Below are 23,156 nucleotides of genomic sequence, written 5' to 3'. Positions count from 1 at the left end.
GGGTGGTACTCATGAATGTATAGGCACCAAACTGGGATGATGGGAATTTATGAGGCGGGTGTTTGGTAAGATCCCGGACCTAGAGTCACATATTCTGATCATGGGGGCAGATTTCAATACAGTCATGGATCCAGGATTGGACCGGTCAAAATCTAGGACAGTGAAGGCGTCAGCCGTAGCGAAGGAATTAAAGGGGTTCATGGAGCAGATGGGGGGAGTAGACCCATGGAGGTTCGGACGGCCAAGAGTGAAGGAGTTTTCTTTTTTCTCCCATGTCCGCAAAATATATTCTCGGATCGACTTTTTTATCCTGAGCAGGGCTCTACTGCTGGGGGTGGTTGATACAGAGTACTCGGCAATTGCGGTGTCAGATCATGCCCCACATTGGGTGGATCTATGGGCTAGTATGGAGAGAGGGCAGTGCCCGTTATGGAGGATGGATGTGGGACTATTAGCAGATGAGGGGGGGTGTGGGCGGGTGAGCGAGTCCATCCAGAACTATTTGGAAATAAATGATATGGGGGAAGTCTCGGCAGCAACGGTCTGGGAAGCTTTGAAGGCAGTGGTAAGAGGGGAGTTAATTTCGATACGGGCCAATAGGGAAAAGGTAGAATGAGCAGAGACGGATAGGTTGGTTGGGGAGATACTCCAGGTGGATAGGAGATATTCGGAAGCCCCGGATACGGGGCTACTGAAGGAGTGGTGGAGGTTACAGGTGGAGTTTGGGCTGTTAAGTACAGGGAAGGCAGTGGCACAAATGAGGAAGGCAAGGGGATTGGTGTATGAGTATGGGGAAAAGGCCAGTAGAATGCTAGCATACCAGCTGAGGAAAAGGGAGTCGGCCAGAGAGACAGGGAGAGTAAAGAACAGAGGTGGGAATGCATAGGGGCTGGTTTAGCATAGGGCTAAATCGCTGGCTTTGAAAGCAGACCAAGGCAGGCCAGCAGCACAGTTCAATTCCCATACCAGCCTCCCCGAACTGGTGCCGGAGTGGCGACTAGGGGCTTTTCACAGTAACTTCATTTGAAGCCTACTTGTGACAGTAAGCAATTTTCATTTCATTTTTTTTCATTTCATTTTCATCCTGGACCCAGTGGGGGTGAATGAGGTGTTTAAGGACTTTTATAGCAAATTATATGAGTCGGAAACCCCGGCTGGGGTGGAGGGGATGAGGCACTTCTTGGGCCAGCTAAGGTTCCCGAGGGTGGAGGAAGAACTGGTGGAAGGACTGGGAGCCCCAATTGAAATTGAGGAAATAATGGAGGGGCTAGAGGTCATGCAGTCGGGCAAGGCCCCGGGGCCGGACGGCTACCCAGTGGAATTCTACAAGAAGTTCATGGAGATGTTGGGCCCACTGCTGGTGAGGACATTTAATGAGGCAAGGGAGAGGAGAGTCCTTCCCCCAACAATGTCGCTGGCCTCGATCTCATTGATTCTGAAGCAGGAGAAGGATCCTGAGCAATGCGGGTCACAGGCTGATCTCCCTATTGAATGTGGACGCCAAACTGCTGGCTAAGATACTAGCCACAAGGATAGAGGACTGTGTCCCGGGGTGATAGGGGAAGACCAGATGGGGTTTGTTAAGGGCAAGCAACTCACGGCCAATATTAGAAGGCTCTTAAACGTTATCATGATGCCCTCAGAGGGGGGGGGAGATGGAGGTGATGCTTGCAATGGATGCGGAGAAGGCCTTCTGATTGGGTGGAGTGGAATTATTTGTGGGAGGTGTTAGGAAGGTTCGGGTTGACTTCCGGGTGCGGCGATGACCAGCTGAGTCGCACGTTTCGGCAGCTCCCGGTGGAACGGACTTTTGGGCTCTTAATAGGAGCCCAATCGGCAATTTTAACGGCAAATAACACTGTGCGGTAATCCAGAAGGGAATCCACCCTGGACACGGATGGAAAAAAGAGAGGAAAGTAGCCGGATTGCGGTGGATCCTCTAGAGCAGCGGCCAGGAAGGCAGGCACAAAGCAAGATGGCATCGGAAGGAGGCAGTTTAATATGGGGCCCTGACCAACAAGAGTTCCTGCGGCGTTGCGTAGATGAACTCAAAAAGCAGATGAAGAAGGAGCTGTTGGCCCCGATATTACAAGCGATTGAGGGGCTAAAGGAGGAGCAAAAGACCCAGGAACAGGAGCTTCGGGTCGTGAAGGCAAAGGCTGCTGAGAATGAGGATGACATACAGGGCCTGGTGGTGGAAACGGAGATCCACGAGGCACAACACAAAAGATGTGTGGAAAGGCTGGAGGTGCTGGAGAATAATGCGAGGAGGAAGAACCTAAGGATTCTTGGTCTTCCCGAAGGTGAAGAAGGGGCGGACGTCGGGGCATATGTGAGCACGATGCTGCACTCGTTAATGGGATCGGAGGCCCCGACGGGTCCGCTGGAGGTGGAGGGAGCCTATCGGGTTATGGCGCGAAGACCGAGGGCTGGAGAAATTCCTCGAGCAATAGTGGTGAGATTTCTCCGATATAAGGACAGAGAGATGGTCCTCAGATGGGCAAAGAAAACTCAGAGCAGAAGGTGGGAGAATGCGGTGATCCGCGTATATCAAGATTGGAGTGCGGAGGTGGCGAGAAGGAGGGCAAGCTTTAATCGGGCCAAGGTGGTGTTGCATAAAAGGAAGGTCAAATTCGGAATGCTGCAACCGGCAAGACTGTGGGTCACACATCTAGGGAAACACCACTACTTCGAAACGGCAGATGAGGCGTGGACATTTATTGTCGAGGAGAAGCTGGAGTGAGCGGGCCAGGAAAAGAACGTTTGGGACAAAAGTGGGGTGGTGAATTTGTGGGATGAAGGGGGAAAAGGGGGAAGAGAGGACTTCCCAAGTTGTTAAACCTGCGACCCTGTAACTTCTCTCTCTTCCCCATGTCGTGGGGGAGGGGGTGAGGGAGGATGAGGAGCTGAGGGCGCCGGCCATTGGGGGCGGGGCCAAAAGGGAAGCGCGGGCTTTGTTCCCGCGCTATGGTAATCATGGCGGGAACAGGAAGCAGGAAGGAGGGGGCCTCGCACAGTGTGAGCCGAGGTCACGGGGGGAAGCCGAGGTCGGCCAGAGTTTGCTGACTTCTGGGAGCAACATGGGGGGTGCAATTACGTTAGCTTGGGATCTAGCGGGGGGGGGGGGGTTAACTGGGTTGCTGCTGCTGGGGAGAAGGGGGAGCTGGTATGGGAGGGGGGGGGGTCGGGGCGGGGGGGCGCCGCCTGGGGGGGGATACAGCTACGTGGGAACCGGGTGAGGAGCTGGATTGAAAAAGGAAATGGCTAGTCGTCAAGGGGGGGGGGGGGGTAAAGAGCCCCCCAACCCGGTTGATCACGTGGAATGTGAGAGGGCTGAACGGGCCGATTAAGAGGGCACGGGTACTCGCACACCTAAAGAAACTTAAGGCAGATGTGGTTATGCTTCAGGAGACGCATCTGAAGCTGATAGACCAGGTTAGACTTCGCAAAGGATGGGTGGGGCAGGTGTTTCATTCGGGGCTAGATGCAAAAAACAGGGGGGTGGCCATACTAGTGGGGAAGCGGGTAATGTTTGAGGCAAAGACTATAGTGGTGGATAGTGGGGGCAGATACGTGATGGTGAGTGGCAAACTGCAAGGGGAGGCGGTGGTATTAGTGAACGTGTATGCCCCGAACTGGGATGATGCCAATTTTATGAGGCGTATGTTAGGACGAATCCCGGACCTAGAAGTGGGGTAGTTGGTAATGGGTGGATACTTTAATACGGTGCTGGACCCGGGGCTGGACAGATCGAAGTCCAGGACCGGAAGGAGGCCAGCTGCAGCTAGGGTGCTTAAGGATTTTATGGAGCTGATGGGAGGAGTAGATCCCTGGAGATTTAGTAGACCTAGGAGTAAGGAGTTTTCGTTTTTCTCCTATGTACACAAAGTATTTTCACAAATAGATTTTTTTGTTTTGGGAAGGGCATTGATCCCAAAGGTGACGGGGACGGAGTACACGGCTATAGCCATCTCGGATCATGCTCCACACTGGGTGGACCTGGAGATAGGGGAAGAAAAACAACAGCTTCCACCCTGGAGAATGGACATGGGATTATTGGCAGATGAGGGTGTGTGTTTAAGGGTGAGGGGGTGTATTGAAAGGTACTTGGAACTTAATGATAATGGGGAGGTACAGGTGGGAATGGTCTGGGAGGCACTGAAGGCAGTGGTTGGAGGGGAGCTGATATCTATTAGGGCACACAAAGGAAAGCAGGAGGGTAGGGAAAGGGAGCGGTTGTTGAAAGAACTTCTGAGGGTGGACAGACAATACGCGGAGGCACCGGAGGAGGGACTGTACAGGGAAAGGCAAAGGCTACATGTAGAATTTGACTTGTTGACTACGGGTAATGCAGAGGCACAATGGAGAAAGGCACAGGGTGTACAGTACGAATATGGGGAGAAGGCGAATAGGTTGTTGGCCCACCAACTGAGGAAAAGGGAAGCAGCGAGGGAGATAGGGGGGGGTGAGAGATGAGGAGGGAGAGATGGAGCAGGGAACGGAGAGAGTGAATGGAGTGTTCAAGGCATTTTATGAAAGATTATATGAAGCGCAGCCCCCGGACGGGAAGGAGAGAATGATGTGCTTTCTGGATCAGCTGGAATTTCCTAAGGTGGAGGAGCAGGAGAGAGTGGGGCTGGGAGCACAGATTGAGACGGAGGAAGTAGTGAAAGGGATTGGGAGCATGCAGGCGGGGAAGGCCCCGGGACCAGACGGATTCCCAGTTGAATTCTATAAGAAATATTTGGACTTGCTGGCCCCGCTACTGATGAGAACCTTTAATGAGGCGAGGGAAAGGGGGCAGCTGCCCCTGACTATGTCAGAGGCAACGATATCGCTCCTCCTAAAGAAGGAAAAAGACCCGCTGCAATGCGGGTCATACAGGCCCATTTCCCTCCTGAATGTGGATGCTAAGATTCTGGCCAAGGTAATGGCAATGAGGATAGAGGATTGTGTCCCGGGGGTGGTCCATGAGGACCAAACTGGGTTTGTGAAGGGGAGACAGCTAAATACAAATATACGGAGGCTGCTAGGGGTAATGATGATGCCCCCACCAGAGGGGGAAGCGGAGATAGTGGTGGCGATGGATGCCGAGAAAGCATTTGATAGAGTGGAGTGGGATTATTTGTGGGAGGTGTTGAGGAGATTTGGCTTTGGGGACGGGTATATCAAGTGGGTACAGTTGCTGTATAGATCCCCGATGGCGAGCGTGGTCACGAATGGACGGGGGTCTGACTATTTTCGGCTCCATAGAGGGACGAGGCAGGGATGTCCTCTGTCCCCGTTATTGTTTGCATTGGCGATTGAACCCCTGGCCATAGCACTGAGGGGTTCCAGGAAGTGGAGGGGAGTACTTAGGGGGGGAGAAGAACACCGGGTATCTCTGTATGCGGATGATTTGTTGCTATATGTGGCGGACCCGGTGGAGGGGATGCCAGAGATAAATACTTGGGGAGTTTGGGGATTTTTCAGGGTATAAACTGAACATGGGGAAAAGTGAGTTATTTGTGGTGCATCCGGGGGAGCAGAGCAGAGAGATAGAGGATTTACCGTTGAGGAAGGTAACAAGGGACTTCCGGTACCTGGGGATCCAGATAGCCAAGAATTGGGGTACATTACATAGGCTTAATTTAACACGGTTGGTGGAACAGATGGAGGAGGATTTCAAGAGATGGGACATGGTGTCCCTGTCATTGGCAGGTAGGGTGCAGGCGGTTAAAATGGTGGTCCTCCCGAGATTCCTCTTTGTGTTCCAGTGCCTCCCGGTGGTGATCACGAAGGCGTTTTTAAAAAGAATTGAGAAGAGCATTATGAGTTTTGTGTGGGCTGGGAAGACCCCGAGAGTGAGGCGGAGATTCTTGCAGCGTAGTAGGGACAGGGGGGGGGGGGGGGGGGCTGGCACTACCGAGCCTAAGTGAGTACTACTGGGCCGCCAATGTTTCAATGGTGTGTAAGTGGATGGGAGAAGGGGAGGGAGCGGCGTGGAAGAGATTGGAGAGGGCGTCCTGCAGGGGGAACTAGCCTGCAAGCAATGGTGACGGCGCCGTTGCCGTTCTCACCAAAGAAATACACCACAAGCCCGGTGGTGGTGGCTACATTGAAAATTTGGGGGCAGTGGAGACGGCATAGGGGAGGGACGGGAGCTTCGGTGCGGTCCCCGATAAGAAACAATCATAGGTTCGTTCCGGGAAGAATGGATGGGGGATTTGGAGCATGGCAAAGAGCTGGGGTAGTACAACTAAGAGATCTATTTGTAGATGGGACGTTTGCGAGTCTGGGAGCGCTGACGGAGAAATATGGGTGCCCCAAGGGAATGCATTTTGGTATATGCAATTGAGGACTTTTGCGAGGCAACAGGTGAGGGAATTCCCGCAGCTCCCGACGCAGGAAGTGCAGGATAGAGTGATCTCAGAGACATGGGTAGGGGACGGTAAGGTGGCGGACATATACAGGGAGATGAGGGACGAGGGGGAGATCATGCTAGATGAGCTGAAAGGGAAATGGGAAGAAGAGCTGGGGGAGGAGATCAAGGAGGGGCTGTGGGCAGTTTACCCTGCTTAGGGCATCTGCCCACAGCCCCTCCTTGATCTCCTCCCCCAGCTCTTCTTCCCATTTCCCTTTCAGCTCATCTAGCATGATACAATTCAAGGTTCTACACAGGGCGCATATGACTGGAGCACGGCTTAGTAAATTTTTGGGGGTAGAGGATAGGTGTGCGAGATGCTCGAGAGGCCCAGCGAATCACACCCACATGTTCTGGTCATGCCCGGCACTACAGGGGTTCTGGGTGGGGGTGGCAAAGGTGCTTTCGAAGGTGGTGGGGGTCCGGGTCGAACCAAGCTGGGGGTTGGCTATATTCGGGGTTGCAGAAGAGCTGGGAGTGCAGGAGGCGAGAGAGGCTGATGTTTTGGCCTTTGCGTCCCTTGTAGCCCGACGCAGGATATTGTTAATGTGGAAGGAAGCCAAACCCCCGGGTGTGGAGACCTGGATAAACGATATGGCAGGGTTTATAAAGTTAGAACGGATTAAGTTCGTGTTAAGGGGTTCGGTTCAGGGGTTCACCAGGCGGTGGCAACCGTTCGTCGACTTCCTCACAGAAAGATAGAGGGAATGGAAAAGAAGTAGATAACAGCAGCAACCCAGGGGGAAGGGGGGGTCGGTGGGGGGGAGGAATCGGACGGACTCTCAGGGATGTTATTGTATATGTATAGGTATTTGGTATATGTAACTGTATATTGGATTGTTGGATTGTATTTTTGGAGAGTATTTATTTTGGACAAGGCAGTTGCCATTTAGTTTTGTTGTTTTTTGTTTTTGTTTATATATTACTTATTTATTTGTTTAAAACTGGCCACGGTTATTTATATTGCTTTATTGTTGTGTAAATGAAACACTACGTATTGTTATGTTTGGCCAAAAAACTTGAATAAAATATATTATTTTTTAAAAAAGGAAGGTTTGGGTTTTGGTCAGGGCTTCATTAATTGGGTGCGGTTGCTGTATCAGACACCAGTAGCAAGTGAATCGGCGGATGTCGGGCTATTTTAAACTGCATCGATGGACAAGGGTGTCCCCTCTCCCCGCTGTTGTTTGCTCTGGCCATAGAGCCATTAGCTATGGCGTTAAGAGCATGCAGAAATTGGAAAGGGTTGGTTCGGGGTGGGGGGGGGGGGGGAGCATCTGTTCTCGCTTTACGCGGATGACCTGCTCCTGTATATTTCAAACCCGTTAGAGGGGATGGGGGAGATTATGCTGATCTTAAGGGAATTTGGCAGGTTCTCGGGTATAAATTGAACATGGGGAAAAGCGAGATGTTCGCAATCCAGGCGAGAGGGCAGGAGAGGAGACTGGGAGAGCTGCCGTTTAGAATGGTAGGAAAGAGCTTTCGCTATCTGGGAATCCAGGTGGCTCAGGAATAGGAGAGTTGTCCCGGCTTGTAGAACAAACGAAGGAGGACTTTACGAGCTGGGACATGGCTCCCTCTGTCACTGACGGGGAAGGTACAGACAGTGAAAATGACATCTCCCCGGATTTCTGTTTGTCTTTCAGTGTCTCCCCATCTTTATCCCAAGAGCCTTTTTTAAACGGTTGAATAAGCTGATTTTGGGGTTTGTATGGGCGGGTAAAACCCCGCGAGTGAAGAAAGTGTTGTTGGAGCGTAGTCGGGGGGAAGGTGGGTTGGCGCTGCCGAAGTTTTGTCACTAATATAGCCATGACTGGAAGTGGGTAGTGGCAGGGGGGGGGGGGGGTTTAGGTATGGGAGCGAGTAGAGGCGGCATTGTGTCAGAGCACAAGTTTTGGGGCACTGATAACGGCACCTCTGCTGTACCCGCCAGCCCGGTACTCCACAAGCCCCGTGGTAGTGGCGGCTCTGAGAGTCTGGGGGCAGTGGAGGAAATGTAGGAGAGCGGAGGGAGCATCGGTCTGGGCACCGATTTACAACAACCATCGGTTTGTACCGGGTGTCATGGTATCCATATTAACATATCATGGTGCAATCACACACACACACTGATGGACAGGTAGACGGACCAATCAACACACACGCAACATCACAACCAATCACCAGTGAGAGCACACACACTATAAAACAGGGAACACCACAGTTCCCGCTCATTCTACCAGGAGATAGCTCAGAGCACAGAGCTCACAGCGTGCCACTCAGACATACACCATGTGCTGAGTGCCTCTCTAAGATAGTGCTAGGGCTGGGCCCACAGGTTAACTGGTGAAGTACGAACCACAGCCAGAAGTTAACCGTTGTTATTGTACAGAATAATAAAACAGAGTTGTACCATCTACAACCGTGTTGGTTTGTTTGTATATTGGAACATCCAACACACCATGATACTAGGATTAGAAACTCGCCAGTGACTGTGAGACCTACCTGCACCTCTTCAGAGATCCGCCATCCTGCACCATGGACACCATCAGCCCACCGCAGCCGCTCCAAATCGCTGGAAATCTCGGCGTCAACTGGAAGCTGTTTAAACAGCGCTTCCAGATCTTCTTAGAGTACACAGACAGGGAGAATGCATCGGACACCAGGAAGATCGCCCTCCTCCTCTCCACGACGGGGCAACACGCCATCCACATCTACAACTCCCTGGCATTCGTGGAGGGGAGGACAAGACGAAGTACAAGACGTTCCTTCTAAAATTTGAGCAACACTTCAGCGTCGAAGTGAATGAGAGCTTCGAGAGGTACCTCTTCCAGCAGCGCCTGCAGGGTAAGGATGAGCCTTTTCAATCTTTTTTGACACACCTCCGTATCCTCGCACAGTCCTGTGGCTATGAGGCCACCTCCGATTCCATGATCGGAATCAGATAGTTTTTCGGGTCACCTCGGACACCCTACGCCAGCAGCTCCTCAAAATAAAGCACCCCACCCTAGCCACCGCCATCGAAACCTGCGTCCTCCACGAAAACGTGACCAGCCGCTCCTGCCAATTCCAGGCGGCCAAATCGGCGCGGCAGGGTCCTACGAGGCCGAGCGGGTCCAGTCGATCGAGTTCCTCCCGGCTCGCGGCCCGGACGAGGGCGGCCATTTCGCGCGCTTTCCGAGGCCTCCCGCGCTTGTACGCGCCAAAAGAGGGGACGTCGACGCAGAGGGACGTGATGCGCAGGCGCGCTCTATGCAGGACCGCACCGCGCATGCGCGGTGGCGCAACGAACGCCATGACGTCACGATGTGCGGCAACTGTGGATCCGCATACTTAAAGCGGCAATGTCCAGCCAAAACTCGACAGTGCCTCCGCTGTGGCAAGATGGGCCACGACGCTGCCTGCTGTCGAGCAGCTCAACCTGCCAACGCTCCGCAATTCCGCCAACCTCGCAGGGACGTGCGGGCCATTCAGCCTCCATACACCGAGTCATACCCTGACGACGTACAGACCGGGGATACAGACGACCGGGAACACTTCCGCGTTGCGGTAATAGACAGAAATCGGATGTCCCCAAGTAGGACCCACTAGCCGATGCCAGTGCACAGTGTTAATCCGGGCGATGAATGGTGTGCCACCCTAACGGTCAACCGATCACCAATCACATTCCGCTTAGAGACTGGTGCCTCCGCCAATCTCATTGCATGGTCAGCCTTCTACGCCTTGTAGGTCAAACCACCGATTCGGCCTCCCGCTGTCAGTTGGTTGATTACAACAGTAATGTTATCCTGGCCATGAGATCCTGCCAGCTCGAGGTTACACACAATTCATACACAGCCACACTGTCTTTTGAGGTAGTTGTATCCTCAAAGGACTCTCTGTTAGGCGCACAGGCGTGCAAGATCCTCCACCTTGTTCAGCGGGTACACACTCTGTCTCCAGAAGGCACGTCCGATTTCCCGGATGCAGACTTTAGGGCACAGCTCCACTCGCTCCTCGCCCACAACCAGGAGGTTTTCGAGGGCGTGGGCACACTGCCCTACACTTACAGAATACGGCTCAAACCGGACGCCACCCCGGTCATTCACACACCTCGTAGAGTCCCAGCACCACTCAAGGACCGCCTCAAGCAGCAGCTGCAGGATCTGCAGGACCAAGGAGTGCTTTCCCGGGTCACGGAGCTTACGCCATGGGTCAGCTCCATGGTGTGCGTAAAAAAGCCCTCTGGCGAGCTCCGGATCTGCATCGACCCGAAAGACCTGAACAATAACATCATGAGGGAACACTACCCCATACCCAAACGGGAAGAAATCACGAGTGAAATGGCCCAGGCTAAAATTTTTACCAAGCTTGATGCCTCAAAGGGTTTTTGGCAGATTCTGCTGGATCAGTTCAGCAGGAAGCTGTGCACCTTCAACACTCCCTTTGGCAGGTACTGCTACAATAGGATGCCGTTTGGCATCATTTCGGCATCCGAGATGTTTCACCGAATCATGGAACAGATGATGGAGGGCATCGAAGGGGTGCGCGTCTATGTTGACGACGTCATCATCTGGTCCACCACACCACAGGAGCACATCAGTCGTCTCCAGCGCGTCGTTGCTCGCATACGAGAGCACAGCCTGCGCCTCGACCGAGCCGAGTGTTCTTTTAGCCAAACTGAGCTAAAGTTTCTGGGGGACCACATATCCCGATCAGGGGTGCGTCCGGATGCAGACAAAGTGACAGCTATTGCAGCCATACCGCAGCCAGCAGACAAGAAGGCAGTGCTATGCTTTCTGGGGATGGTCAACTTCCTGGGGAAGTTTATGCCCAACCTTGCCTCCCACACAACGGCTCTTCACCACCTGGTAAAGAAGACTACGGAGTTCCAGTGGCTGCCCGCTCACCAGAAGGAATGGAAGGAGCTCAAGATCAAGCTCACCACCGCCCCGGTATTGGCGTTCTTCAACACTACTCGAGACATAAAGATCTCGACTGATGCCAGCCAGTCCGGCATTGGGGCGGTACTCCTGCAACGGGACGACACTGCATCATGGGCCCCAGTTGACTATGCCTCGCGGGCCATGACCCCCACAGAACAGCGCTATGCGCAGATTGAAAAGGAGTGCCTGGGTTTGTTAACCGGCATAGATAAATTCCACAACTATGTGTATGGTCCTCTGCAGTTCACAGTGGAGACCGACCATCGCCCCCTGGTCGACATCATACCAAAGGACCTCAATGAGATGACCCCTCGCCTCCAGCGCATTCTGCTCAAGCTCCGGAGGTACGACTTCCAACTTGTCTACACCCCGGGAATGGACCTCATCATCGCGGATGCCCTGTCCAGAGCAGTGAGCACACCGCCCGAATCGGGGGGGGTTCGTCTGTCAGGTCGACGCACAAGTAACCTTCACATCGGCCAATCTGCCGGCTACTGATGCAAGTCTGGCCCACATTCACCGTGAGACTGCAGCTGACCACCTTCAACAACGTGTGATGCGCCACATGACGGAAGGGTGGCTCAAGGGGCAGTGCCCACAATTCTACAATGTCCGGGATGACTTGGCCGTCATTGATGGTGTCCTCCTAAAGTTGGACCGGATTGTGATCCCACACAGCATGCACCGGCTTGTCCTCGAACAATTGCACGAAGGCCATCTCGGAGTTGAAAAGTGCAGGCGGAGGGCCCGAGAAGCTGTGTACTGGCCGGGCATCAGCGGCGACATCGCCAACATGGTGCTCAACTGCCCCACCTGCCAAAGGTTTCAGCCGGCGCAACCCCCTGAGACCCTTCAGCCCCATGAGTTGGTAACGTACCCCGGGGCGAAGGTGGGTGTGGACCTTTTTTATGCGCTCGGCAGGGACTACGTCATCATAATTGACTATTTTTCCAATTATCCGGAGGTCATACGCCTGCACGACTTGACATCATCAGCTGTAATCAGAGCATGTAAAGGAACCTTCGCTTGCCATGGCATTCCGCTTACCGTCATGTCGGACAATGGGCCCTGTTTTGCGAGCCAAGAATGGTCTTTTGCCGCTTCATATGGCTTCACACACGTGACGTCCAGCCCTTTGCATCCCCAGTCGAATGGCAAGGTGGGAAAGGGAGTCCATATCGTGAAGCGGCTCCTCTGCAAGGCTGCTGATGCCGGATCTGACTTCTGTTTAGCCCTGCTGGCCTATCGCTCGGCCCCACTGTCCACAGGCCTCTCACCAGCCCAGCTGTTGATGGGTCGCACCCTCAGGACCACTGTGCCGTCCATTCATGTTCCTAAACCCGACCATGCTCCAGTACTGCAAAGGATGTGACAGCAGCGTGCTCAGCAGAAGGTGGCACATGACACTTGGGCAACTGATCTTCCTGCCCTGGCGCCTGGAGACAACGTCCGCATGCACCTACCAGAGGGTGCTGGTCGGCAACTGCCAAGGTTCTCCGCCGCGTGGCTCCCCGCTCGTTCCTGGTTCGCATGCCTGATGGCTCCATTCGCCGGCGTGATCAGCGGGCCCTTCGGCTGCTTCCGCGCTCGTTACGTGATCATGCACCGGTGCCACGCCCTCCTGTTGTCCCTGATGTCAACTTCGTGGAGCTTCCTGCCACTCTGCCTATTCCTCTATCGCCCGTGGCCAGGCCCATTCCTCAGCCGGTGGATCCTGACCCACCCTTGAGGCAGTCAACCCGAATTCGTCGCCCACCTACTAGTCTTGACTTATGAGGCTGTTTGCACATTGGACTCACTGAATTGTTGTGCAACAATGTTAACGTGTTTCATTTTTGTCGTTCCAGGAGTTCTCTTTCGATATTTGATGATTGCACTTGTTTTGTTTGTGGTACAACCTCGTTGCTCTGTTGCACCTGACACCTTCCTATGTATATAGTTTAGCCTCATGTACATGTTGTAAATATTGCACGCACATACTCAGCCGCACTCAGCACACACCAATATTTATTACCGTGTAGGCACATATCCTTGTGAAAAGGGGGGATGTCATGATGTCCATATTAACATATCATGGTGCAATCACACACACACTGATGGACAGGTAGATGGACCAATCAACACACACGCAACATCACAGCCAATCACCAGTGAGAGCACACGCACTATAAAACAGGGAACACTACAGTTCCCGCTCATTCCACCAGGAGATAGCTCAGAGCACAGAGCTCACAGCGTGCCACTCAGACATACACCATGTGCTGAGTGCCTCTCTAAGATAGTGCTAGGGCTGGGTCCACAGGTTAACTGGTGGAGTACGAACCACAGCCAGAAGTTAACCGTTGTTATTGTACAGAATAATAAGTTGTACCATCTACAACCGCGTTGGTTCGTTTGTATATCGGAACACCCAACACGACACCGGGCAGACTGGATGGAGGGTTTCAGGGATGGCAGAGAGTAGGAATTGAGAGGATGGGAGATCTATTTATAGGCGGGAGCTTCCCTAGCTTGAAGGATTTGAGGGGAAAATTTGAACTCCAGGTACAGGATTTTCTGAGAAGGCAGTGTCCAACCTTCCCGCTCCGGCTACCACAAGGGATACAGGACAGGTTTGTTCCAGAACATGGGTGGGAGGGGGGAAGGTATCTGTGGTAAACCACTGTGTTCTGATATTAGGGGTTGTATGGTAGAACCTGCACTACAGGTTCACCTGTGGTCCCTGCATGCTTGTTCCACCCAGAAGGCTGGTTATAAATATGCGTGGCCTCCAGCTCGCATCCATTTCGTCAGCTGCTGTGGGAGGTCACACATCTGATACTAATAAAGCCTCAGTTTGGATTCAACTTCGTCTACAGTCAAATTGATCGTGCCTCAATTTATTAGTATCAGATTCAGAAGATGGACCTCCGGATTAAACCAGATCGCCTGCAGCTGGATCCACACGCAAGCGACGCCAGAAAGGACTTTCAGCACTGGCTAGCTTGTTTTGAAGCGTATATCAACGCGGCGCAGACCCCTGTTCCAGAGGCTCAGAAGATTCAAATCTTGTACTCCAGACTCAGCTCCAAAGTCTTCCCGCTGATCCAGGATGCGCCCAATAACGCTGATGCCATGACTCGACTCAAAGAAAATTATGAACAGAAGATGAACACGCTCTTCGCCAGACACGCGCCCGCAACGCGTACTCAACTACCTGGTGAGTCAATAGAGGACTTCTGGAGGGCCCTGAACCCACTAGTTCGGGACTGTGACAGCCAGGACGTTACAGCTAAGGAGCACTCAGATCTCCTTATGCGGGACGCTTTTGTAACTGGGATTGGTTCCGATGTTATCAGGCAGCGGCTCCTAGAAGGGGCCACGTGCGACCTCGCAGAGACTAAAACACTAGTGCTCTCCATGACGGTCGCCCTGCGCAATGTCCAGTCCTACGCCCCCAACCGCGCGGCCCACTCCTCCTACGCTTCATGGGCCCCACATGCAGCCGCCCCAGCGGGGGCACTATCCACTCAATACGCCTGCGCTACGTGCCAGCCTGTGACCTCCGGGGGGCCCCGGTGCTATCTTTGCGGCCAGCATAAACACCCCCGCCCGGCCCGCGCTGCCCTTTGTAAGGCCTGCGGGAAGATGGGCCACTTAGCTGCGGTGTGCCAGACCCGCTCAGCCGCCGCGGTCGCCCCCACACCCCCCCGCCCCCAGTCACGGACAATGGGCGCCACCATCCTCCTCTCCTCCCCAGGCCATGTGCGACCAATGGGCGCCGCCATCTTCTCCGCCGCACAACACATGCGTTCCATGGGCGCCGCCATTTTGTAATCCCCAGGATCTCCGGGCGTCACCATCTTGTCCACGCCACAGCACATGGACACCAATGGTGTTCCAGGACCTCAACTCAATGGCCGCCTCACTACCCGACGATCAACCACGGCTCGCTTCCACGGCAATCGACCAGTCCCGACCACATAATCTGACCAACGCATCCACCAGCGTCAAAGTCAAGGGCCATGTGACCCCCTGCCTACTGGACTCCTGGAGCACTGAGAGCTTTGTACACCCGAATACGGTAAGGCGCTGCTTCCTTAAGGTACACCCTACCAATCAAAGCATCTTCCTGGCCTCCGGATCCCATCGCGTAGCAATCCGGCTGTACTGCACGGTCACGCTCACAGTCCAAAGCGTAGAGTTCCACTGCTTTCGCCTCTACGTCCTCCCTAACCTCTGCGCTGCACTTATCCGAGGCCTGGACTTCCAGTGCAACCTCCAGAGCTTGACCCTTAAACTCGGCGGACCCTTACCACCCCTCATTGTGTGTGGCCTCGCGACCCTAAAGGTCGATCCTCCTTCCCTCTTTGCCAATCTAACTGCAGATTACAAACCCGTCGCCACCAGGAGCAGACGGTACAGCACCCTGGATAAGGCCTTCATCAGGTCCGAGGTCCAGCGGTTGCTTCCGGTGGGCGTCATCGAGGCCAGCAACAGCCCCTGGAGAGCTCAAGTGATAGTGGTTAAGTCTGGGGAGAAAAAACAAATAGTCGTGGACTACAGCCAGACCATCAACAGGTACACGCAGCTCAACGCGTACCACCTCCCACGCATATCTGACATGGTTAACCATATTGCACAGTACCGCGTCTTCTCAACGGTGGACCTGAAATCCGCTTACCACCAGCTCCCCATCCGTAAATCGGACCGGCCATACACTGCCTTCGAGGCAGACGGCCGGCGATATCACTTCCTTAGGGTCCCCTTCAGCGTCACCAATGGGGTTTCGGTCTTCCAAAAGGAGATGGACCGAATGGTCGACTGGTAAGGCTTGCGGGCCACGTTTCCGTCCCTAGACAATGTGACCATCTGCGGCCATGATCAGCAGGACCACGACGCTAACCTCGCTAAATTTCTCCGCACCGCCACTCGCCTCAACCTCACGTATAACAAGGAGAAGTGTGTGTTCCATACAAACAGCTTAGCCATCCTCGGCTACGTGGTCCAGAACGGAGTTCTGGGGCCCGATCCCGGCCGCATGCACCCCCTCATGGAGCTCCCCCTCCCCCATTGCCCCAAGGTCCTCAAACGCTACCTGGGGTTCTTCTCATATTATACGCAGTGGGTCACAAACTATGTGGACAAGGCCCGCCCACTCATACAGTCCACTCATTTCCCCCTGGCGGCCGAGGCCCAACAGGCTTTCGCCCGGATCAGAGCTGATATTGCCAAAGCTGGAATGCACGCTGTAGACAAAACATTTCCTTTCCAAGTAGAAAGCGGCGCATCGGACGTCGCCCTTGCCGCCACCCTCTACCAGGCAGGCAGGCCCGTGGCATTCTTTTCCCACACCCTCCATCCCTCCGAAATTCAACACTCATCCGTCGAAAAAGAGGCCCAGGCTATCGTTGAGGCTGTGCGACATTGAGGGTATTACCTGGCCGGCAGGACATTCACTCTCCTCACTGACCAACGGTCGGTAGCCTTCATGTTCAACAACACACAGCGGGGCAAGATCAAAAATGATAAAATCTTGCCGTGGAGAATTGAGCTCTCTGCCTATAATGACGAGATTAAGTATCGCCCTGGCAAACTCAACGAGCCCCCTATCCCGAGGTACATGTGCCAGCGCACAAGGAGACCGACTCCGGGCCCTGCACGACAGCCTTTGTCACCCAGGGGTCACTCGGTTGTACCATTTCATTAAGGCACAAAATTTGCCCTACTCCGTCGAGGAAGTAAGGACAATCACCAAGGACTGTCAGGTCTGTGCGGCGTGCAGGCCACACTTCTACCTGCCGGACCGCGCACACCTGGTGAAGGCCTCCCGCCCCTTTGAACGCCTCAGCGTGGATTTCAAAGGCCCCCTCCCCTCCTCCGATCGGCACACATATTTCCTGTGTGATGGATGAATACTCCCGGTTTCCCTTCGCCATCCCATGCCCCGACATGACGCCTGCCACCGTCATTAAAGCCCTTAATTCTATCTTCACTCTGTTCGGCTTCCCCGCCTACATCCACAGTGACAGGGGATCCTCATTCATGAGTGATGAGCTACGTCAGTTCCAGCTCAGCAGGGGTATCGCCTCCAGCAGAACGACGAGCTACAACCCCCGGGGAAATGGACAGGTAGAAAGGGAGAATGGGACAGTATGGAGGGCCGCCCAGCTGGCCCTGCGGTCCAGAAATCTCCCGGCCTCCCGCTGGCAAGAGGTCCTCCCTGATGCACTACATTCCATTCGCTCATTACTCTGCACTGCTACTAACAGTACACCACATGAACGTCTTTTTGCCTTCCCCAGGAAATCCACATCTGGGGTATCGCTCCCAACTTGGCTCATAGCTCCGGGAACCGTGCTTCTCCGTAAACATGTGTGGCTCCACAAGGCGGATCCGTTGGTGGAAAGGGTGCACCTGCTCCACACAAACCCACAGTACGCCTACGTGGCGTTCCCCGACGGCCGCCAGGATACCATCTCCCTCAGGGACCTGGCACCAGCAGGTTCCACCCCCACACCACCCCGTCGCCCCCGGCGCGACCCTCCCCTCCCCCGCCAGCCCCATCGCCCCCCCTAGGACCGTCCGTCCTCCCCCTGCCCACCCCCGTTGATGAAGAGGATTTCAGCACGCTCCCGGAGTCAACTTCGACCACGACAGCGCCAACATCGCCGACACCACTTCGTCGATCTCAAAGGACCATCAAGGCGCCAGACCGACTGAACCTCTGACCGGCCCGCCGGATGACCAGAGACATTTTTTTTAAAGCTCTGTGAATATTAAAAATTGCTAATTGTATATAGTTATCCACCACCCCCGCAGGGCTCAATTTTAACAGGGGGTGAATGTGGTAAACCACTGTGTTCTGATATTAGCGGTTGTACGGTAGAACCTGCACTACAGGTTCACCTGTGACCCCTGCATGCTAGCTCCGCCCAGAAGGTGGGTTATAAATATGCGTAGCCTCCAGCTCGCAGCCATTTCGTCAGCTGCTGTGGGGGGGGCCACACATCTGATACTAATAAAGCCTCAGTTTGGATTCAACTTTGTCTCCAGTCAAATTGATTGTGCCTCAGTATCCGATATCTACAAAGAACTTATGGAGTCGGAGGAAACTCAGATAGAGGAACTAAAGGGCAAGTGGGAAGATGAGCTAGGAGAAGAGATAGAGGCGGGTCTGTGGGCAGATGCCTTAAGCAGCATTACCACATCCGCATCATGTGCCAGGCTTAGCTTGATACAATTTAAGATAATCCACTGGGCACACATGACGGTGGCCCGGATGAGCAAGTTTTTTTGGGGTAGAGGACAGGTGTATGAGGTACGTGGGAGGTCCAACAAATCATGTCCACATGTTTTGGGCGTGCCCGAACCTTAGAGGATTTTGGCAGGGTTTTGCTGAGGCTATGTCCACGATACTTAAAACGCGGGTGGTGCCGAGTCCAGAGGTGGCGATCTTTGGAGTGTCGGAAGAGCCGGGAGTCCAGGGGGCGAAAGAGGCTGACGTTTTGGCCTTTGCCGCCCTGGTAGCCCGGAGATGGAGCCTGTTAATGCGGAGGGACTCGAAGCCCCCGAAATTAGAGACCTGGGTTAGTGACATGGCTGGGTTTCTCAGTCTCAAGAAAATAAAGTTCGCCTTAAGAGGGTCAATGTTAGGGTTCACCCGGAGGTGGCAGCCGTTCGTCAACTTTCTCGGAGAAAATTAAAATGTCAGCAGATGCAGAAATCTAGCAGCGGGGGGTTAGGCTATTGTTTCATTGTTGGGGGTGCGAAGAACGTGATAGGGTTGGAAATGTTTTATGTACCATGTTTATGTTGCTGATATCGTTATTATTATAGAAGCTACAAATACCCTCAGAAAATGTTTTTTTTTTAAAAGAATTGTTTGCTCAGGCCAAGGGTTTTTTCAATTTCCCTAAAGGCAATGATAATCAGCAGAAGGGGACGACATTTCAAAACACTATGCTTCACTGATGTAAGCCATGTAAATCATAGCAACGGTCTGATGGCTCACGTGGGTTTGGGAGAAAACCCTATATTTTATGTTAGGGTGATGGTCCCTTTAAGAGTTGGGTTTCTCTGAAGAAAGATTTCTCATAATAAAGCACCTTGCATCAAGTAAATGATCATGTAACCAAGTTACCTGCAAAACAAACAATGGAAAAATGGTCAATAAGACTTTGATTCTAGAGGGAGTAGATTGTGTGTGGGGTTCTGCTTCAAGCCAGTTTTTTGAGTTCAAAATAATCTGGCTGCAGAGCAAGGAGCATCTATTTCAAGCAGAGATCATTTGAAATTCTGTGTGTTGGCTCAAAGAGTTTAAACCTCTTGTTAACTGAAGATTCCTCACAGTGGGTTGAACGTCTAGGGGTAGCTAGACTGAGAAGAGAAAGTATTTTATATACAAAACTCCAGAGTTAAACAATATTAGTACCAGGAGAGTTCTGATCGAGGTAGCTAACCTTAGGATGCTGGAGCTGTGTTCATTGAACAGGAAGCTTACAACCATGCAACAGTTGGAGGAGATTTGAAGGGACTACCTCACTGGAAGTAAATGGAAGACCAAAGACATCTCAGCCCTTGTATGCTTATTTGAAACAGTATTCAAACCAAATGGTTAATCTTCCGATTTCTGCTAAGTTCTGAGCATATTGGTAGTATAGGTCAAATGGGTGTAGACGGAAATTTGAGTTACAAGTTTTATTTAAAGTATAAACATTCTTTGTTCAGTGTACTTTTAACATTTTTAACATAACTGACTATGTAAGATAGAGGGCGAGATTTTACAGTTATTCACGCCAGTGGGATCATCCAGGGTGGCCGACAGTGCACCCTAACCATGAGTTTCCCTGTTACCTAGGGTAGATTCAATGGGAAATCCCATTGACAGCGGTGGACTAGAAGATCCTGCCACCGGCCAACGGCAGACCACTTCCTATCGCGTGAAATACGCCACAGGGAGGCCAGAGAATCTCGCCTAGAGTATAGTTATTAGTGATCATGTTCATTGATTTTTCTGTAGTGAAATCCTTTTGATTGAAACCATGAACTTTGTGGTTTCATTCTTTTAATAAATATCTGCGTGTTGGATTTTAAAAAAACATTACTGGTCTCTACCAAGATCATAACAATGGATTTTTCAACAGGAAAGGACACCATTGCATCAAGTTACAGTTTTTATGTGATCATCAGAATTACATTCAGGAATTGGATTCGAGGCACCTTGGAACCTGCTGTGATGCCTCAATGATATTCCTATATATATTCATCCTGTTACATCAAACGACTATCAGCATTTGGGGGGAAAACCTGATGCAAACAAGACTGTACTCACTTGCTCTACCATCTCTCCTAAGCAACCCCAATTTTACGATTTCTTGAAGGGAGCAAGGGGTTGGTGGTGCTTCTCACAACCAATAATGTTAACTGTCCCTTACATTACCTCTCTGAGCATCATTTTCAGTATTGTTTCTGAAAATGTACTCTTTCCTCTTCCCTGCTTGGGTTCCTAGTTTCTCAAGAAATATATAGTAACCAAAGGAAGTCACAACAAATTCTTCACAATAAGAAGTGCAATTAGCCTTTTAAGGGACTGTACTTACAGTTTTAAGCAACTGCTGTAGATTTTCCGTCCCTTCTCTCCCTGGCCTTAATGTTATCGGAGCATAGTCCAATCCATGCAAGGAGGGAATCTTCTGTGCAAATAACAGCACCTGTGCATGACACACTGCACCCCCAGTGGAATTCTTACCCTCAATGTGTTAACAATAAGCAGAAAGTAAATACATATGAAAAATGCCAAATAGTTTTTTAGTGTTGTTGTTACCTTTTCGTCCAATAATTTGAAATCACTTTCTTCTGTTGTCATTATCTTAATGTAGATTATCCGAGCAAACAAATGAGTCAGAGAAAATACTTCAACCTTCATTTTCATCATTACCTTGCATCTCAAATCAGAAGTACCCCAATGAAAACAACATTACCGCTGGAGGAAACAATGATACTGTTTTACCAAGCAGCACCTCATCAACCTTCTCTTCCTTAAAACATTGGAAATCTGAATCACAGTGTCACACTAAAGACACCAGTGTAAGTAAATACTACAAACTCTATACAACATGTAATAATCTAACTTGCAGGGCATCATGTGTTTCGATTCAGTAGCACAGAACTTGAGTGTTGCTGACAAGGAGACATGCTGTTGAAGTTTTTCATCTTGCACTCATCAGCACCAGATTTGCAAGAATACCAATTCTAAAGGGAACAACAGTTTTTACTGCATGAGAAGAGGGTGATGATTGATTGGCAAGTGAACTCTGATTGATAGAGGCGTTGGCAGGAGGAAGGCAACAGGAAACAGTTATTTACCCAGCTTTTGTTTAACTTCAAAGCAGACAGGCTGACTCTGATTGGTCAAGACATTGCCACGGGGAATGAACCAGGATATGGCTGTCCCTCCAAGCTTTTGTTTAATTGAAAAAGATATAATGCATGCACATGCAGCTTTTTCCTGCAAAGAACAGGGCCCTGTGTGTGAATATATGTAGCTTCTTGTCCATGTAAGTGAGTCCTACTGTGAGCCTGACTGATAATCTGAAATTGGTTGCCAGTCTAATTCTAAACACAATCAGGATTTTTAGCAATTGCTGTCCAATTTTACAATGAATGTTGCCTACTATGACCAGAATTCTTCATCCGTTCACGTTGGCAGGATTCTCCAGTCCTGCTGCGGTGAATGGAGTTTTGGGTGAGTCCCACATTCTCTGTTCTCACTGGCAGTGGTGGCAGGGCAAATTCAGATCGGAGAATCCTGCCCTATGTCTGCAAATACTGGCTGGTTGGGTACAGTCAATACGTTTCCTGTTACAAACAGCCAACGGGACATACTGTTTGATACACCATCATTGGGATATACGCCCTACATACCTGGCATCACACTGGCACTGAAATTCATATACCACATTACTCATTCGTATGATAGGCAGAATGTCTCATTGTCTTGACAGCAGCATCCTGTTGCGGAGAAGATACCACTCATATTGCTGCTGCATATGGGTAGCTTCACCTACTGCTCAAATGTTTGAGACACCTTTCAGGGTAATTTGAAGTAGACTGGGCACTTTTCAGAACTGAAAGTGGCGACCTTAGACCTATCCATGAATTTACGCAATATACAGTGAGCAACGATCTGATCAGGACAGCCATTACCCTGCAGGATGTCTTTGATGCACCCTATTTCGGCATCAAGTTTGCAAGGTGAGCAAATGGCTAAGGCCTTATTTGTGAGTTTGTAGATAAGGCCAATCTTAGTGCATGGAAATGTAGGGTTCACAACACGTATATTGAAGATAGGCTTGCAGTAGATAGTAGTAGAGAACCCAATGGCATATTTCAAAACTAGCACATTGAGGAAAGAGAACTCATTTGACTGCTCCATTTCAAAGGTCAATTTGAGCAAAGGATGGAGCCCATTAAGGTGTGTAAGGAAATTCTTGCATGCTGCTGCAGATTTAAATACAGCAAATGCATGGTCGGTGTATTGGAATTATGCAAAGGGTAAGAGGTTTTCCTACCCAAAATTTTACATATCATTGGTGTCACGGCTCCCCTGGAGTAGTTCAATTCCAGCCCCACTCGACGCTGAGTCGTAACACAAGTAAAATTAGATGTTATTTTAAATATCCAAAGTACTTGGCTGAGCCCAATAAACTGCAGTCACCAGGTTTAAAATTTTAACACAAGTAATCTTTTATTATGTACAGAATTATAATTAACATGGCAGATATATGTAACTGACTATCTAATACCCCCCCCCCCTTTCTGACTACCCCCACTTTCTACACACACATACATATAACATAGAGTGAAAA

General features: G+C 51.4%; 1 protein-coding gene across 1 annotated transcript in view; it reads left to right on the top strand.

Annotated features, from left to right (window-relative positions):
- The window catches only part of aff3 (AF4/FMR2 family, member 3), a 299,761-nt gene that overhangs the window by 169,002 nt on the left and 107,603 nt on the right, over positions 1-23,156 (top strand). The window contains exon 7 of the mRNA XM_072476594.1: positions 21,168-21,375. Within this exon, the coding sequence (XP_072332695.1) occupies positions 21,168-21,375 (208 nt within the window). The remainder of the gene's footprint in view (positions 1-21,167; positions 21,376-23,156) is intronic.

The sequence above is a fragment of the Scyliorhinus torazame genome, chromosome 15, assembly GCF_047496885.1.
Source record: "Scyliorhinus torazame isolate Kashiwa2021f chromosome 15, sScyTor2.1, whole genome shotgun sequence".
NCBI classification, from domain to species: Eukaryota; Metazoa; Chordata; class Chondrichthyes; order Carcharhiniformes; family Scyliorhinidae; genus Scyliorhinus; species Scyliorhinus torazame.
Note: the sequence above shows the minus strand (reverse complement) of the source record. Positions and strands in the feature narration are given on the sequence as shown.